This window comes from Festucalex cinctus, chromosome 4 (genome assembly GCF_051991245.1).
Source record: "Festucalex cinctus isolate MCC-2025b chromosome 4, RoL_Fcin_1.0, whole genome shotgun sequence".
Taxonomy (NCBI): domain Eukaryota; kingdom Metazoa; phylum Chordata; class Actinopteri; order Syngnathiformes; family Syngnathidae; genus Festucalex; species Festucalex cinctus.
In genome coordinates this window covers 24,317,208-24,337,180 of record NC_135414.1, presented here as the reverse complement: position 1 = coordinate 24,337,180, position 19,973 = coordinate 24,317,208, and the positions used below count along the sequence as shown (strand labels likewise).

The window sequence follows — 19,973 nt, the reverse complement described above, 5'->3', positions numbered from 1 at the left end:
CTAACTTTATTTGTAATGAAAAAAAATCCCATGCGGCATAATCTTTCTAACTTTGTAAAGAGATTTTCTTAAGTATTTATTTGTACATTTGTTGCTTAAGATTTCCAGCGGTCGGCCATTTTGCCACTTGCTGTCGACTGAAGATGACATCATAGTTGCTCACGTAACAACCAATCACAACTCACCTGTTTTCTGACGCTGAGCTGTGATTGGTTGTTACCTGATACCTGAGCAACTGTGATGTCATTTTCACTCAACTGCAAGTAGCAAAATGGCTGCCTTCTGATATTACCGGTAATTGGTTTATCTCATATTCCTCTAATGTAGTATTAACAAAAATACCGTATTTAGAGTAGTGGGGCTGCATAGAACATATTACTGTTTCCTCTTTAAAACAACATTTGTGAAAAATACATTTGGATATTGTGGCTTTTACTGTGACGCAAAAAAGTTGTTTACATTGGCACAAATGCGTTGTTTGTGTCAGGTGGGACCCGTTGCCAGCTGATCACAATCCCCACGAACACATTCCGGGTGTTGCCCTGCAACCTGCGCTCCAACCTGGCCCACAGGAAGTGGCGCTACAGCGACGGCGCCGGCCAGTCCCTGTACGCCACGCCCGAGGGCAGCCTGGTGGTGGTGGCGCGGGCCGACAAGACGGACACCTACGAGTGCTGGTCGGAGGAGGAGAACTTCCGCCAACTGCTGGCCAACTACTGCGTGAGAGCGGAGCCCCGGCAGGAGAGCGCCACGGCGACGGCGGCGGCAGGCCGCTCGCGCACGCCGCACGTGAGGCGCGAGGAGGTCATGATCCTCCCGGGCGAGTCTCGCTCGGAGCAGATTCACACCAAGACGTACTGGAACGAGCTCATCGTGGTGTGCGCCCTGCTGGCCTTCTCCCTCGTCGTCTTCTCCCTGTTCGTCGTCTACCGTAACCGCGACCACATGAAGTCGGTGCTCAAGCAGGGCGAGTGCGCCAGCATGCCGCAGAAGAAGCCCCGGATCGCCGGCAAGCCCGCCGAGAGCCTGCCGCTCAACGGCAACGCCATGCCCGTGTCCACGTCGGACCACAAGGGCTACCAGACGCTCAACGACAACTACATCTGCAGCACGCCCACCCGCGAGTCCTCGCCGGAGAGCAAGAGCTTCTCCGACGCCTCGGACGGGCGACCGCTCAACGCCAAGGAGAGCCACGTAGAGTACTCGCCCACTTGCCCCCGGCCCCGGGTGCGGTTAGGCTCGGAGATTAAAGACTCCATCGTGTGAGACGAGACCCCCCCGCTGCATTTTACGTTGCGCCTTTTCTTTGCTTTCGAGCTGCGCGTGGGACGGGAAAAGGAGCTCGGCAGGGTTGAGGAGAGGACTTGGCAGCTGCTCTCCGATAGTTTTAGTCAATTTCCTCATGGCCACTATTTGCATACAAAATGCATGCAGAGAGTGGCGATGCAAGACAGAAGACGCTTTCTCACTATTTATGTCGTCAAGTCAAATGTCCTTTGGCGTCTACTGCCCCCGGCTGCGCAAAAGCCACCATGTTCAGGTTTGAGGAGGACAAAATGCTTTCTCGTGAAGACCGTGTGGACGATGATGGATGATGAGACATGAGTGGAGAAAAGGACACCAAACACGCTGACTTGTACCTCCTGAATGTATGGCCTGAAATGAAAAAGTCTACTCGTGTACCAGTGAAGGCGCCGTGGACGGCGAGCGCCTATCGTGCAGGTACGAGAGCATTAAGCGGGGCACATGCATACCGAAAACATTTCAAAGCCAGCAAAGGTCTGACTTTCGGATGTCACTAAAAGATTGAACTGTGCAATTAACCTGTTCAGTATTTACTATTTTACACATTTTTATTTTTTTTTTTATATTGTGGTCAACACTGAGATTGGCCGATCCACCGGCTTTGCGATCGTGACATGAAACGTGGTGCCTGACACGAAGAGAGGGAGCAATTGGTTGTGCTAGTCAACATCAGAAACATGACAAGAAGACAAGTAGAATTGCAACCGCAATATAAAGTTACCAGATAAACACAAACTTGGGCTGTGTTCGGACTCATTCACTAATTAACTTCCTCTAAATCACTGTAAAATCTTTTTGTTTTTTTTCTTTTGTTTTTTTTAAATAGTGGACTACAGTGAGCCTTTTGCCTATTTTTCTATTATTTTTTTTCTTAACCAGACCTGTCATTCAGCAGCGTTGATTTGGCGCCATCTAGTGGTATCTTGCTTCAAGGAAGGTTGTTAAAGTGAGTTGAAGAATTTCAATGGGGCATAAGCAGTCTTTTGCTGCCACCTTGTGGCTTCTTGAAGCAATAAACACCGTGTCGTGGGGGGGGGGGGACTGCACCTGAAGGAACCTGACACAAGCGCAAGGAGAGCTTACAAACTCGACACTGGAAGGCCAGAATTGAAAAATAGTTTGGGAACACTACTTGAAATTAAATTACATCATTGCAAACTTCAGACGCAGTCATAAATATTGAACAAATAAGTAATTATTACATGAGTTGAGTATATTTTACAAAATGAATGCAAACAAAGCACTCTATGTCCAGTTGTATTGTATGCGTTTACTTTTTTCTGTATCACCACTGTACCTACTGCTTTTCACCACTTTTCAACAAGTATTGTGAGATATATTAAAGACATCCTCACTATGAATTCAAACAGCACTACTAATGGCCAAGACGCGCTATAGTGGATAAAGAGTGATTCCGAACACAGCCTCGATCCAACTTCTATTTCTTCTTTGTATTTTTTGGCTGTCCTGATGCACCATGCTGCCTCTCACAGGTCAGTCCTGGGACTGCAGCAGTCATTGTTATGCGTGCAGTGTGCTCTGCTGATCATCTTGAGTACATCGCACTACAAGAGCAGTAAGAACAAATATTTCAGATTATCTTGTCGTGTGTAAAAGTCGCTATGTGCATTACCCCGCTTTACTTAACAGAAAGCCAAGGAGTAAAAAAATAAAAATAAAAAATAAATCTTCAGGGTCGCACTGAATCATCCCATGCTCTGTGCCAAAAATCTCACACACAAAAAAGCAACAATTAACTTTTCGAAATGCAATAGTGCCATTGCGTTGTGATGACCACTCCCACATTCTTCATTAGAGACTTTTGCAATAGACTCTAAAGTATCATTCTGTATTCAGTGGCGTTTTTATACAACGGTTGGCAAAACTACACTACTCTCGCTTACTGTCTGTCTTACTACAACAATGTACTCAATTGCATAGACCACAAAAAAAATGTCAAAATTAAAATAGAAACTGTTAGTTAGCAGGTACAACAATGTAAAGCAGCATAATTGCTTTTTCCTGGGCACATCACGTTTTTGTGTGGTCACTTGTTGCTAGGCAAGACTCGAGCAAACGAGCCAGGTGAAAAATCCTGAATTCCTGTTCATGACAACTCTCCGTGTTGTCCTTTACTCTCCATTAGGTCCCCATTGAGTGTGACTACTATACTGGGCACGTATATCCAAATTTTGTTTAAAATAAAAACTTATATGTCTTACTTTTTCCAAATTTTTAAAATGTCACATTTTTAAAACTCTGTTCCTCGGACAGCAATGGTACACACTTTTAACTAATGACTTGGATCAGCGATAGTCACTACGTACTGTATAAAATATAAAATTGGACTTCTGCTGGATCTCCAAATTTAAGGATTTTTTTAATTTTCTTTTACTCTGAAAAGCATTTTATTTCAATGGTCTTTATTTGGACGCTGACCCACAGCAGAGAAAGGACAGGGAAATTCCGCAGAAAGCAGGAAGTCAATCAGACACATTTTATTTTTTTTTAATTACTGTTCAGATGATAAGGCAAGTCTACTGACAGTTTAATCACTACTCTTTATTAAATATACCGGTAAACTTTACCATCTGCTGAACTTGGGCTGGTGCCGCAGTCCAATGAAAAGCACGTCTCCAAATAATGCATTTGTTGTTTCTTTCAAATCAAATCGGTGTTCCTCTTTTCAAAAGCTTGACCCACATAGCAGAGAACATAAAGTCAGTCAGTCACTACTAGTTAATGCAGAAAAGCGTTTTTATCAGAGGTTTGCGTAAATGATGGATAGATGGATGGATAGCTCACCTTCCCCATCGCTGAGGTCCTGTTCTACTTCTTTTATAGAAAGTGAATTTGAAAAAGTGACTTATTGAAATTTTGCCCAATTCTACTTTGAAGAACATAATTGAGGAGTCAATGCAAAAAATTTGGTTTCTTCCCGCACATACTCACCATCACTCGATTCTCACAATGTGAAAGCACAAAGAATCAGGGTGTTTGCACAGGATGTCAAGTTCCACATTCAAACTACTGAGAAAAGTGCGAGAAAACAGGGACCATCGTAAACATTCTGTGTACACCATCGAGACTTAAAAAGACTTTTCCCAAAGATGGAGGAAGCTCACAGTGAACAATATTACTACGCGTCTTGAAATATGTACAGCACCATTTCACTGAACTATAAACTTGCTGTATCTATTTCAGCAGAAAACCTTTTAAACACAGATTAACCGACAACTGGCTGTTCTGTCCTGTCACATCCAGTTGACAGTGTAATTGCACAGCGTAGAGCGCAAAAAGTGCTCGGTTTATTTTTTTGCTTTGATTATATTGACTGACTGTGCTTAATATTGTGTGCGTGCGTGTGAGCTTTTAAGGGACTTCGTGTAAGATGTGTTGTAGAGAATAGAACTGAACTGTTTGCTCCCCAAAATAGTTTCCTGTCGCAATAGGCTACTGTTGATGAGGACACTCGTGTTTGTCGACATATGACATTGACAGAGTAAATCCAGGTCCAGAAAGTAAAAACCTCTTGCCACAGAGCACCTGGTGCTCGTTTACCTGCTAGGGCGCTAACTAGCTAGCAAGCACCTGGGGCTAAAGCCAAACTGTGGCAGGGTTTTAACTTTCTGGACCTGGATTTGCCACCTCTGTGGATCAAACATATTAAAGCAGGAATGGCATCTAATTATACTGTTTAATAAGAGGACCATAGCTATGCCAATTACATATAATATAATAGGGCTATAATAGGCTATTAGCTGCTAGCAATGCTAGGAATGGTACCACAATAACTCAAAAGGTGACACTGCAGTTTAAAACATGCCAAAAAATTTATAAATTGGAACTTAACATCGACACCTGTGGTTCCACACATCACAGACCTTGTAGCCTAAATAACACAAAACACAATAATTAATTGAGGACTCCCTGGAAAATTGACTACATGATTAAAAGAACTTCCTGCTTTTATATGCTTGCTTGCCTCATAAAAGTATCAAATGCCTTTGTTATTCTGCCTTTATTTCGCCACGTGCCAGCATTTCCGATTCACAATAACACGGGTCATTGTTAATGTTAGCCGCTTTTCTTAATTATTATTGTTATTTTGCACACACATGCCTTTCTGATGACACAAACCGATGCATAGTTACCATTTGGCCTTATTGTCGTGCATATTTATTGACAAGCTTTTTGTTCCAGAGCAATTTATAGCCTGCTTCGTTTTGAGTGGCTCCTCAGTGATGTAACACACTGTACTGGACATGAATGTAGCCAGATGTGTTATTATACAGCCATTTTCCTGTAATTGCCACCTCATGCTTTTTTATTTTGAAGATTTTTTTTTTTCCTTTTCCAAACAGTCCAATGATAAAGACCAGCATAATACATCTACATTCAGTATTCCATATCAGTCTCAACCAACTAAACGCCATACACTCAAGTTGACTGAAAAACAAAGTAGACAAATGTGGTCTTGCCTGCATGATTCCCTTGTCTCTTTTTTTTTAATTATTATTTTTTATTGTTATTATAATTATTAGTTTTGTAAATACTTGTGAACTGTATTTTTTTGTATTTTGGATGAATTGTGACGGTTGTTTTTGTTATAATGTACTTTTTTGTTATAATGTACATAAAAAGCACTTTATTTTAAAGTTTTTAAGATAAATGAATAAAATCAATGTTTTTGACAGACTCCTGTGTGAGTAGTTTTGACGTGTTTAAAATGGAAAGGAGCACTCGTACTATTAAGTTTTTGTTTTTCATAAAATGTACATAAATGATCTTTTTTCAATTTATTTTGATTATTTTAAATTTGAAAGATTGCTCATAGTTTTTAATGTAATGTGATTTTTAGTATTATGATGCATCAGTAACCCACTCATTCTGTGTTCAGAAAATATGTATTTACAATTGGTATTTTTGAGTATGGAAGGATGGATAAAAATCAAAGAAATTGATTTTTTTTTTATTACATATGGACAAACAAAATGCTGTTTTGATTTTTGTTAATTTTTGGTATAAAAAAAAGTAAAATTTTCAAAATATTTGTATATTTTACATGTGGGGAAACGCTCGTTCTATTTTGCATGTTTATTTTATTTATCCTATTATTTTTGTATTATTTCTATGCTACACGATATTGTGTAGCTGTATGGGTGGGGTGCTTGTAGCTACTTTTGAGGCACGTGACCAGAATGGAAAAGCACACAGCCCATCATACAAGTCAGTCATGCGTGGTCTTGAAGACGTTGGCATCATCAAACAAGCGTGAAGCAGAAGATGAAAAGTGCATCCCCTCATGCTGCTCTGACTGAACGCATGCTAATGTGTTACAGGTGAGTACTGTCATTGTTAATGGGTAAGCAACATCCCAGTCTGTACAGGTTTGCAGATCTAGTGGCTGTATGTGGGATAGGCTCCTGCTCACCGCAGACCCAAACGACAAAATGTTATGGATAGAAAGTTAACCTTTGACAGAGCTTTGCGCTCTATAATTCTTTCTACACCGAGTCTTAGTTTTATCTAAATGTAAAATTGATGTCTAAGTTGGGGTTGTGGGGGGATCCAGCAGATGGTGTGTGTGCTTTGACTTCAGTGAGGATGGTTTAAGATAGCCGTTACCCAGTTTTAAGCCCCGTTACATTCTATTTACCTGCATCTACTTGGTAGAACTAATGCTGCATTCGAGGATGGTCGGAAGTCGGAAATATCCGAGTTGAAACTTCCCAGTTCCGACCTCAAAGCGTTCGAGGTGAAGGTAAACAACCAAATTGGCGGATAGTGATAAACTGTTATTTTGGTCCTCAAAACTCAATTTGACCTCCAGAAAACTTACCTTTTTGCAATTTTGCTTCATTTATTGTTTTAATCTTATTTCATAAACATTCAATACAGTTAAGTAGTTTACCGTATAATTTCATGCAGGGATATAGCGGCAATACTGTCACGTACGTTGGGTTACATGAAGTTATGGTGAATATTTATGAATGAAGAAAGCAATCTAGTTTTATACTCAGTAAATTGTGTTTTGCCATTCAGAGTGACGTCACATTGTAGTCCGCAGGTGAAGTCGGCGTCCTTGGTTTTTTCCGACTTCGCGAGTCGAATTTCCGAGTTCAAGGGGGCGTTCCCGGACGCACTTCCTGGTTTGAACTCGGATATTTCCGACTTCCGACCATCCTCGAATGCAGCATAATATCGTACTGTGCATCCAGGTACTTTCCAGTTCCTGTCCTCTTCCACCACCGTTTCCTTTCTCACCGGTCTTTGCTGCCACCTGGTGGCTTGTCATCAGATTTCAGTTAAGTTAAATTTAAAATAAAATACCCAGCACAATTCACCACAAATGCAATATATCATAATAAGCCACGCGAGCATGATCTACAAAGATACTCTTTATTTGTAACCATCAGGAGACATGTTTTGTACAAGAAAATACACAACAGCTACGACGACGCGTTGTGTGGACAATTGTTCATCTTTCTCCTGCTGCTAAAAGCACTGACGCTCCTCTGCATGCATTTGGCGTCAGTGTGGGTTAATGGTGAACAAATTCACCCCAGAAAAAAAGTTAAATAAAATTCCATAATCATTTGCCATAGGGAGAGAATGTAGCCTCAATTCTATGTTGAGTCTTGGATATTTAAAAAAGAAAAAGAAAAAAAGACATGACTGGCTTTTATATTTATCAGGAAGGATGCTGAATACGGGATGAAATCAGCTCTTCACTTGGACTTTGGGTTGTCTTTCTCTCCGCCATCTGCCTTTTTCTGTTTTTGCTGCATTATTACAGCATCCCTTGAGGGGAAAAGACAAGAAGTGTCATTAGGATGAAACTAATTAACGCTGAATCACAATTAGGCGTTTCTTGACATAATGTCTTGTACCGCTGCTTCCGAGCGGCGGCCGAGAGCCCGTCGTCATTTCTCTTCCCCTTGCCGCTCTCGTTGGCCTTCTTGGCATTCTTTTGGCGTGCAAGCTCGCGTTGATTTCCCCCTGAAAAACAAATACGGCTTTACAAACACAATGTAGTTGCACGATGAGCTAACTGCTAGCCTAGCTTCTTCTTTGTATATTCGAGCAGTCTGAATGCTCTGTGGCACGGTCCACATCAGGCTCTCACTGTGGACATAGACTCATTACCAGTTTGATTACCATCGTTTTAAAAAAATCAATATCTGCTTATACTGGCTGTCACTAGTAACAAGCTCTTATAATCTTTTTTGAGGGGGACGTCTAGGCAGGGAACACTATGCTTGTTGCTTGCAGAGTTGAATAGTTATGGTACAAACATTCCTAGGTTATAAATATTTAACAATTAAATGGGCGCGGGTGGGTGGTTCAGCAAGTATGGTTTTAACTGTGCCAAGCGACGTTCGTAACTCCGAATTGTGTTGTGTCGTAAAACGGAGGAATCAAGTGTTCCAGGGTATAAAAGCAGACGACGTGGCAGGAGGGCGCTGTGGAGCAGCTTCATAGCTCAAACCACAACAACACAAGGAACAGGTCAAGCAGGCTACAACACAATAAACAAGTTAGACACACCCGATATAAACCTAATGTACTTTATTTAACGAGCATTATTTTTAAAATGTCATTCTAAGTGATCAATGCGACGCTATAGATTATAGAGATGCGCTTCAAGAGCATTTGTCTCAGTCAATTATAGGCAGATCAAAAACTAGCTACAGCAGACAATCCTAAACAGATTAACGAAAAATGCTATTAAACTCGCAGATACCGATCGTATTATGTGTCTCTCAAGAGGGAAACAAATAAATATAAGCGGGCTTATTATGGATACATTTGAAAACGTTCAAGCCCCGCGAGAAGACGTGACATCTATTCCAGAAATTAGACGGCGCCAGAACTCGTCTGCGAAAATGGCATGCAGCTGCTGTGAAGTATATAATGCCTTACGGTAAATTTATATATGTCGATACCCACTGGTCATTTTAGTAATCGATGCCTCTGTCGACCCAAATCCACAAAATGCTCAGCCTAAGGGCCAAATTGTCCCTCTGCGGTGTGCCAGTCGCTCCCTTCGCCTGCTTGTTCTACGCCTCAACTGCGTCTGCGCACAAGACAGGCCTCGGCAACGAGAACATTCCGGGTTCCCAGCGCGCATGCGCAGTGAGACAGGAATTATATGGAGCCATTATTGTACCAATTTGTAATTGCTTCACAAGAATCACAAAGATGGAACAAGACTCACAAATACCTTTCAGAATTCATTTGTTAATATTTATGGCTCATTTTTTTTATTCATAAATGCAAATATGGTCATGACAAACCGACCTTTACACACTTTCACAATGGATCAAGTAATAGATAATGCTCTGAAAAGTAGAAAGATTTTAACATACTTCTCTGGTATTTCCCCCCTATGCTGCACTTGGAGCAAATCCGTTGACAGTGTCTGACCAACAGGGGGAAGCATTGACCAACACAATGGAAATAACACGCAACCCTGCTGGTCTTGCTAGTATGAGGGCAATCAAGGGAATATTCAAATGTATTGACTTGCACTACAAAACTTCATATAAAGAATAAAGAAATTGGTCTTATAAAAATAATAATAATAAAAAGAAAGCAACTACAACACTAACAACATCTCTCTTTGTAATTAAGATATTAGAATTAAGATATTTCAGTTTTAGAATAAAAAAATATTTTCTTTAACTTTCTTCTGTTGGTGTCAAGGTCTGATTTGTGAACATATCACATTAATGGTTAACTAAGATACTCAAGTAAACACTGCACATCTTATTACCTGTTACTCATGCTTTAAATTGTGAATGTGGACAACAGGGGGCTGATTTATTCTAGTGGAATACAGGGCTATGGCCACCCTAATTTTTAATTTTTAATTTTTTTTTTTAGGAAAAAGTTTGAGCACCCCTGTTCTAATATTGTGCCTTATGTTCTGGGAAGTACAACTGTCTTCCCTAAATAAATTAATCGAAAGGAAAAAAAAATGCACCTTTGTTTAAAAAAAAAAAAAAAAAAAAAAAAAAAAAAAAAAGGTGGTGGGGTTGTTGTATTCTTAAAATTGTTCTTAAAATAATGTACAAATGAACAAATAGCTTTATTTATGTTGGCTTTTTTAAATGATATGTCACAATCATATCACAGCTTTCAATAGGCTGAAAGCTCCCAGTTCTCTCCCTCAGCTGGGAAAGGCTTCAGCTCAACTGCAATGCAAGGAAAATTACGACAGTTTTTCATTTTTGTTTGCTGGTGTGTGGTGACCATGGCCCAATAAGTTGGAAAACACCGTTGTAAACAGTATGTTTGTTACAGCACATAACTGAAATTGATATGTAGACTCATACAAACCCTTAGAAACCTTTTGAACTGCAGTCTGCATTGTAATTTCAGCGAAGCTGACCGTCACGAGAGAAGGGAAAGATAGACTTTTGTGGTGCTGGGAGTCACCACACGTCTCGAGCCTCTTGCCTTGTCTGAAGACAGCAAAGCAATCAAATACAGAGACGGGGATCAGAGTGTTGCTCTTTGCGTGCTGGAGCAAGAAGAAAGTGAACAGCATGTAGTGGAGCAAGTGTGGTCCAGTTTATTAGGCCGCTGGCGACACAGCATGTTTGCCTCCGACTTGTTTTGCTCCTCCACAGCTGCTCGCGACTGTGGCCCGATACGCTTTGACGCTTCAACCAAACTATTTTGGTCTCCACATGCAATGAGTATCTCCTGGTTATTTGGACAACATTACACTTTATTGGCAACTCTTCATATGGCTGCAAGTTTCAAATCTGGGTTTGTGTAAAATATAAAACCATTCCACCTCGAGTGTAGTACAATGGGGCTCTTTGCACAGCTTGACTACTTCCTGAACTGAATACCACGTCTTTGTTTCCTGTCTTTCATGAGTGGACAAACTGATTAATCCAGGTGTGTCTGGCCAATGTCGTTGTAGTTACTGAGATCAAGCACACCTGGATTAATCAGCTTGTCCACTCATGAAAGACAGGAAATGAAGGCGTGGTGTTGAGTTCAGGAAGTAGTGGATGTGTGCAAAGAGTAAATTAGCATACGTCACAGAATTCCATAGTGATGTGTGTAGGCGCCACTGTTTTGCGTACTAATCTGTGTGAAAGGTGCTTGCTTGCAGTTCACAAGTATCTCCACTAGGTAGCGCAACTACTGATAATTGAGTCAAAAACTGTGACACGCACTTTACTAAATGCACCGTACTCCTGATTATGAAGCAGTGTGTGCATCAACTCAACTCAACTTTATTTATAAAGCGCTTTAAGAACAGGAAGTGCTTAGCCTGTACATAAACATAAACATCAGTTTTGCAGTAAACAAGAACAAAAGAAACATTTTGAAGTGCGAATACAAGGTTGTTGTTTTTTTGTTTTTTTACAAGTAAATGATGATGTAAATACATTTTACATCAGTAAATAAATATAAGATGTAGTAAATAAAGAGATGAACATAAAAATTGAATTTGATAATAGCGAACTGCGACTAGGCGGTGGTTTGCTACTTTTTGTGACACATTTGGTTGCTTGGTGCACTGTGACATGTTTTTATAATTCAAAATAGTATGTGCCTTGGCTCAATACAAGCTGGGAAACACTGGTGTAAATTAGGCCATCTTTTTTGATCACTGGGTTGTTGTTTTTAATGAAAGCATGTCGCAGATGAAGACAGCTGGGAACCGTTTTAAATTGTGAAGAAAAATGTCACTTTTACTTCAAAATCAACACATTTTTTAGATGTTATACTTCCCCTGATTCTTTGTGTTGAGTTACGCTTCCTCCGTGTTTTCTTTGGCCGTAGGGACTATATCATCGCCTTATGTGTTATGCAACACAGTGACCCGCATCACCGACCATTTGTTCTCATCACTTGTGCACAGCATATCCTTTACATCGTTGTCATTGTGTAAAAGAACATTAAAAGTGGGTTAATGCGTTAACAGGAAATAGGTCGTGTTGGCGATGTGAAGTCTGATTCAGCACGGCATGTAATGTGATCATCTGTTCTACTTTCACGGGAACATATCAGAATCATTTATTTTCCTGTTGATAGGCATCACTCAAGTTTTTGGATTCAAAACAGGAATGTTATGCTTAGAAGAAGAGTGAGAAGATAATCGATCCAGACAAAAATGACCTTCCCCAAATCGCAGGGCTTTATTGTCCCACCTTTTTTTTTTTTTTTTTTTTTTAACTCATTCACTGCCATTGATGTGTATATCCGTCAATGGCAGTGAATGAGTTAAGTCAATTCCGTTCCCATTGACGTGTCTATCCGTCAATGGCAGTGAATGAGTTAAGCTGCGGTCTCACTGCCTGACGTCGCTCGTCCCTCCTTGATCAAAAGTTATTTTGGGACAAAAGAAGACACGCGTGCGTAATCTCTCCTGTTGTGCAGATGTTGCACTGGTTGACCTTTTGTCTTGGAAGCAAAAGATCAATCCAGCAAGAGGCTGGCTTCAATTTCACATGCGCAACTGTTAGAGCTTAACACTCTTAAATGAAAACAAAAATGAATCAGATAAAAGCCACATGAAAAATACACAAAACAGGGGAAAGTGTTTGGTGGAACACAATCCGATTCGTTACGGATTTGGAAACTATTTTACTATACAACCACTGAAAAAAAGTTTTTAAGTTAAGGCCTTAATCACTCATCCCTATGAACTGCTGTATAATAAAACTCAATGAAGAGCATCTTTGATTAATTAATATTGAACATTTTTAAATGTCACACAAGTACAAGAAAAAGCTAATACATATCTGATAAAATAGCTAAATGTTCAACTTCCATGTGGCTATGGGGTTAAGGTTAATTATGTGCTTCATAATTTTAAACAGTATATATTTATGTACCATTTTAACAAAGTCTAACATCAAAGTCTATTCACGTTGCACTTTTGCACCAAATTGCACCCAATGGTCACAACATAATTTGGGGAACATCGGATATTTTGGAACAGCCAAGTGTGTTCAACTGTAGAGGTTCCACAGTGCCGATTCCCACGAGAAAGCTATGATTTGTCCTTGTTATGTCAAAATTCTTTATGTGATTGCACAGGAAATGATGTGACTAAAATAATGAGCCGAGAGCCTTGAAGACTGCACTTCTTTAGACCCAACATTTTATATCATTTTATTATCTGAGCAGAAACGTGCGCGCATCACGGAACTTTGCATTATTATTATTATTTTTAACACTTCTTGCACACTTTCCAGACACTAATTGAATGTTCTTTTTGAGGCAAACGCGCCCATCGGAGGAGAAAATGATGGCTTTTTTTTTTCTTTTCATTTTGTGCTAAAATTACACCAGCCGCTGTCCGCTGCTGCTGCTCATGTCTGACGGGACCAAAAACGAACGAGCATATCACTTCTTCTCTAAATGCAACAGGCTCTTGTTAAAAAGTCCTGGGTGTGTGTTTACCACATGACCAAGCGCAAACAGCGCCTGCAGATGCGACTGAAACCGAGATAGAAAATGGAGTATACTGAAAAGTCATTACGACAGTAAAATTAAATCTTGACATTGTCCAGACCATGAGTGTTCAAATGGTTGCCAGGGTAACACAACCATTTATAGCCTCATGCATAGTATGGGAGTGGGGAAGGGCGGGGTGGCGGTGGGGTGGTTAATTACTGGATCATATCTGGTCCAACATTAAATTGATTTTTAAAAATAAGAGTCTTACGTTTCTGTGTAGATAGCTGCTGTTAATATTTTTCCACTGGTTTTCCCTCTCATTCCATTTGTGTCTCCAGGCTGCACGTGCGAATGAACTCACCGTCTCCTGGCTGACTCATCGTGTTTGCTTCGCTCTTCCACGGCAGAAGTTCACCGTGTAAATCTTTTTGGCCTCGTACCTGAATACTATCACCTGCGTCACACTGGGAAGTGACAAGCCACATGATGTAATAATGCCACTTTAAAAGGGATTAATTGCATTATTTATTTATTTATTTATTTGCTTATTAATCATTTAATTAAATGATTAATATTGCGTTTGTGGAATATGTCCACCTGTTTTTATCCCTCTCAGTCCATTTTGCCACTTGCTGTCGAGTGAAAATGACATCACAGTTGCTCAAGGCTCAGGTAACGACCAAACACGTCTCAAGATTACATTTTTACATAGGGAGAAAGACGGAAGGTGATTTAAGCCTTCACCCGCTTCCATTTTGCCACTTGCTGTCGCGTGAAAATGACAACACAGTTGCTCAGGTCTCAACAACCAATCACAGCTCAGGTTCAGAAAACAGGTGAGCTGTGATTGGTTGTTGCCTGAGCCATGAGCAACTGTGATGTCATCTTCAGTCGACAGCAAGTGGCAAAATGGTCGCCCCGTGAGAGGGACTAAAAACGGCTGGATTTTGCTGCATAACTCATATTCCACAAATGTAATATTAATAGGGTTAATAGGAATGTCATGTTTAGACTATATGGGGTCACATAAAACATTATTGTCAAAAAATATTTAAGGTTGGCTTCCTCTTTACGTTCCCTCAAAAAGTTTGTTGTCACATATGGAATTTGGATTTATGGGACATATTTTTATTTTTTAGAAAACAGAACCTTCACAGACTAACAGGGTAGAATAATACTTAGATACTTAGAAGAATGGTTTATTTGCATTTTGTTGTATGATGAAATGTTTTCATCAAGAGGACTTTATTGATTTTCACATTGGGACGTAAGAGGCCAGGAATTACTTTGTCAAACATTCCTTTTGGTATCACTGTGTTGCAAGAGTTGGTGACCACTGCTAAAAGATAGTGTGGGGGAAAATGCTCATAATGACATAATGTTTCTATATTTCTACAGAACCAATTGAACAAAGTCCCCTTCTCCAATGTACAGTAAGTAAACCAGCAGACACTCCCAGCAGAGTGACACTATAAGTAGCATCCCAGACTTGGGAGTATCCTCCATGGCAACAAGCCTCAGTGAACTGTGTGGCAGGTCACATGGGAAGCCTTCAACCATCTGGAGATGATGAGGATAAGCACAGCGGACTGGATCGGGATGTTCAATTCCCACTCTGCTTGGTTGGAGGAGTCAATACTACCATCAGTGATTTTTTTTTCCCCCCGGAGAGTACACAGTAGAGACAAATATTATGAAAGTCGAAATTAGAAACTTCTTTTAGTCGCAGCGTCCATAAAAGCCAATGTGATGAGGATAAACAATGTTGTTAATGCTGAGTTGCCGGGCTGCAGCCATTTACAACCACAATATGAATGTATTTTGTTCCTCGGTTATTATCTTTGCCACAAAATGTTTGATACATCTTTTGGAGCTCAATGGATGGTGTACCTAATATTGTGACCACTGAGTGTATTTCAAAGCATTCAATGGAGACACTATAATGATGTCGTGCAGACACCAAAAGTCACCTGCCTTGAGTTGGATGACGTCTGTGGGCCAAATGAGTCATCAGAGCCGCTGGAAGCCCACTCGATCGTGGACGTGATGGCTCCAGTCGTGCGGCTGAAGAATAGACATCCAATGAGGGGTAATAAATTCAGAGACAAGATGAGGTTGTAGCACTTTTGTGAGGTCCTTTCACACGCGATTACCTTCTTGTGACAGAAAATTCTAATCAGACTTCAAAAGCATCATGGGGCGGCTTTCTTGAAGCAGTGCGACGTCAGAAGTAATATACACTGTAAAAATCATATATAGTAAAAAAAAAAAAAAAAAAAAGAAGTAATTTATATATATATATATATATATATATATATATATATATATATATATATATATATATATATTACTTTTTTTTTCTTTCTTTTTTTTTACAGTGTATATCTCATTAGATGTCATTTCAAAATAAATGCTAATACAATGAATATTACCATCTATAGAATTGTACTTATTTTCACTTTTAAAATATTGTAAATTCACAAAGAAATTCTGACAAAATTCCAAATGTTTTACTGTTAATTTCTTAGTAAATGTAAATTTTTAAATGAAAATTTGTCTTCCTTTTTTTTTTTTAAAGGGTTTTAAAGTTGAATTTTACATTTTATTTCATGAAATAACAGACAAATATTTGTGAAATCTGCGATTGGCTGGCAACCAGTTCAGGGTGCACCCCGCCTACTGCCCAAAAGCCAGCTGAGATAGGCTCCAGCACCCCCCACGACCCTCGTGAGGAATAAGCGGTCAAGAAAATGGATGGAAGGATGGATGTAAAATCAGAGTTTATTTTTGTAAATTAAATGATATTTTTAAAATACAGAAAATAAACTAAGATCCTCACAGGATGGCTGGAGCAGAGATTTGAACCCTGAACCTCAGAACTGTGATGCAGATGTGCTAACCACTAAAACCCAGAAAAACAAGTGACATCATTATTTCGAAACCAAACCTAAAAGTGCAAAATCAGATTTATTTTTTAGACCTTGGCTACATTCTTTGAGGAGTCAAAGTCAGTCTAAACAAGCTCTCAATAACACTCCACTTCCTGGTCCCTCGATATAAACGCTTCAGTAGTCTGGGGTCTGACTTTTTATTGGATCACTCTGTCACACGGTGCCCCTGTGGTTTTAAAAGGACACGGACTCCCGCTCCCAATTACCAGATCCTCTCCCGACTGCACACTCCATTTATTGTTGTCTACTGCGTGACGTTCTCAGACAGAACGTGCTGCAAGCAGAACGTAACTAAGATGATTACCTTATTTTACAAAACCACATGTTGTGTTTTTTGGAGTTGTGCGGGGAAAGAGCAGCTCTTGTTTGCTCATGCGTGGGATGATGTGTCACAGAACTCGGTGTCAAAGTGGCGGCTGTAAAGTCATCTCAGTAAAACGTTACACACCTGGGCCCAGGCACTGCTGTTGTTTATGTCTATGTGTATGTGAGAAATTCAAAAACACTGAAAGTTTGCACCAACCTTTTCTCCTTTGAAGACTGTTTTTCCTTTCCTTTGTGCTGAATAACGCCTGCTTCGCTGCAGGTGAAGTCGTAGTAGTACTGGACAGCTACCTGGTGGAACACGTGTTTTCTTTTATTATCAGATATGGAATTATAAGAACTATTCTAACCCGACATCCCAAGAATCTTGCTGAAGTGCAATTTTTTCCAAGAGGATCGTCCAAAATTCATCCTGACTGTTGTGATGGTCTGATCTGCAGCTGCCGGAAACATTTGGAGTTTATTGCTGCCAAAGGAGGCTCAAGCAGTCATGAAATTAAAGTTCTTATTTTTTTCTCCCTTTCCTATAAATGTTAACACGGCATTCTAATAATTGCATTTGTGGAATATGAGCTAATCAGCAAAATCCACCTGTTTTTATCCATCTCAGGTGACGGCCATTTTGCCACCTGCTGTCGCCCGAGAATAACATCACAGTTGCTCACGGCTCAGGTAACAACCAGTCACGGCTCACTTGTTTATGGCAAAATGGCCGCCACCTGAGATGTGTGAAAATGGGTGGATTTTGCTGCTCAACTCATATTTCACAAATACACTATTAATCAGAATGCTGTGTTTAGACCGGTGGTGTCAAATATACGGTCCGCGGGCTGGATCAGGCCCGCAAAGGGTTTTAATCCGGCCCGTGAGATGATTTTGTAAAGTAAAAATAAATAAATAAATAAATTGTAATGTCGGACTAATTAATCAGCCGACCACAATCAAAACATATAAATTTTTAATTTCACAAGTAGTCCTCAGATGAGCAATGCAACTTGTATGGGGAATCGTCGTCCTGGATGTCATTATTTTACACACAACTTAAACTACGGTACTTAAATACGACACATTCAATTATTGGTAACACAAATAGATATGACAAGGATTAACGTCCTTATAACATCATTAACATCGCCACGCAATGCATTCTGGGAACAATATATATGCAAAACAGGTGGATTTAACACGTCCGGAACGTATACCGATAAAGCTTTACCACATTACATTTGCATTTGTGTTATTTTTCGGAACAATATGATTACAGTTGAGCTCCGTAATTTAGGAATGGTCCACGAAAATCTGCGTATAAATGACGGCAATCGTTTTTAAGTTATATACCGTTATTTTCCCGATGCGGCCCACTTTATAATATATTTTCCTCCATGCGGCCCCTGAGCTAACATGAGTTTGACACCCCTGGTTTAGACTAGTGGGGACACATACAACATTTTGGGGTCGACTTCCCCTTTAAATTATCGCTCTGCCACTTCAATGCTATTTGTTAGCATTTCTATGGCGTTTCGCATGATGTGTTAGCGGACATAGCCTAAAGGCAAAAAATATGTGGTTTATTTTAAATACACAATTTGTAATTTTCTGTTTTATGTTTCGTTTGAGAGTACATTTGAACTGGGATTGTTATTAAGCTATGCCCAAGTGCAGCTTGTTGTGAAGTGAGCTGAGTTCACTGCCACCATACAGTGCAATGACAGCTCTTGAAAAACTCATCAGTTCACTAGTAGGCTATGTCAAGGCCCCACTGTTTATTTGTACACTTGTTCTTAATCATCTGCTGGATCTAGTGGAGTAGTATTCCACTTACCCCAAGTGCAAATGTGTCACTCACAAAACAAGCTGGTTATTCTTGTGTTTTCCAGGAAAAAAACAACAGCAGACCACATAGGTAGACATGCTTGGCTTCACACAGTGAATAATCGACTGTCAACATGCCTCGCAAGTAACACGCAGCCTTGAAATTCTTGCACTTTGCACAGTGAAGCCTTGACTGTCTAACTGCAGCTGCAAGTATGCCAGCAATCTTGATTTTGAGAAATACATAATTTTATACCAGCACATGGTCATCTGGTGTACTAGGAAGTGAATTTAAAGTAACATAATGGGGACATTTGCTAAATTTGTACCTTGAAGGGGGTAATGGTTTGCCACTGGAACAGTACCCTCAAGTGTACATTATTGGACCCTTTAAACTGGGTGCAATAAGGGGTACAAGTGTCTATAAAAAAACAAAACAAGAACAAATATTAAGCAAAGGTGTATCTCTGTAAAAGGTGTTAATTTGTGGAATAAGTTTGGTACTGAGCCGAAAAGATGCAAGTCACTTGCTGAGTTTAAAAAAAATGTTTAAAAGCAAAGTTCAAGACCATTATTTAAATCAGACATGAGTTAGTACAATTGTAGAAATGATTTTTTTTCTTTGATGTACCAATTTGAGTGAAATGAAAATTGTATATGTGAGTATCTTGATGTATTATTATCGTGTATTTCTATTAATTTTATGTACATAAGCTATATGAGTAGGATTATACTTTTTTTTTTAAATTAAAATGTAACCTACTGTATTAATAATGAAATAAGTGATAAGATACAAAGAATAAGGGGTAGGATTAGATAAGTTTTCAACTTCTTCCTACTCCCTTTGAACATGTAAATTGTCATTGATTGTATGTTTCTTTTTATTTTACTTTTGACTTTCTTTTGTTACTTGTTTATGTGTTTATGTATATGTTTAATAAACAAAACAAACCACATTGGGACCCTTACAAATTATGCCATTTGTAGGCAAATGTGTACCATAATATGTTAAAACGCATGTCACAGTTTGGTAAATGTAATATTTGTACACAAATCTATAGCCACTCGATGCGTGTCCTTGTTGTTGTTGTTGTTGTTGTTTTTACATAGTATTGATCAATCTTAAGTGTTGAAAACAGTTTGCTC

General features: G+C 39.7%; 2 protein-coding genes and 1 long non-coding RNA gene across 8 annotated transcripts in view; 2 read left to right on the top strand and 1 right to left on the bottom strand.

Annotated features, from left to right (window-relative positions):
* LOC144017863 (semaphorin-4B-like) overlaps positions 1–6,003 on the top strand; it is a 58,453-nt gene extending 52,450 nt beyond the window's left edge. For all 5 annotated transcript variants that reach the window (XM_077519821.1, XM_077519819.1, XM_077519820.1 and 2 more), the window contains one exon: positions 488–6,003. In XM_077519821.1, coding sequence (XP_077375947.1) covers positions 488–1,266 — 779 coding nt within the window. In that variant the 3' untranslated portion in view covers positions 1,267–6,003. The remainder of the gene's footprint in view (positions 1–487) is intronic.
* Positions 6,004–6,516: 513 nt separating this feature from the next.
* On the top strand, positions 6,517–15,961 carry LOC144017165 (uncharacterized). Of its 2 annotated transcripts, XR_013283123.1 has the most exons (4): positions 6,517–6,647; positions 14,079–14,228; positions 15,139–15,173; positions 15,277–15,961. It is a non-coding gene; the product is annotated as an uncharacterized LOC144017165 (long non-coding RNA). The 2 variants fall into 2 exon arrangements; XR_013283122.1 differs by having other exon boundaries at positions 15,139–15,961.
* serf2b (small EDRK-rich factor 2b) lies at positions 7,689–9,416 on the bottom strand. Its single transcript, XM_077518175.1, has 3 exons — positions 9,259–9,416; positions 8,199–8,307; positions 7,689–8,109 (listed from the first exon to the last, which is right to left on the bottom strand). Exons 1-3 carry the CDS (start codon positions 9,263–9,265, stop codon positions 8,037–8,039), a joined length of 189 nt encoding a protein of 62 aa, XP_077374301.1. The 5' UTR covers positions 9,266–9,416; the 3' UTR covers positions 7,689–8,036.
* Positions 15,962–19,973: the final 4,012 nt, after the last annotated feature.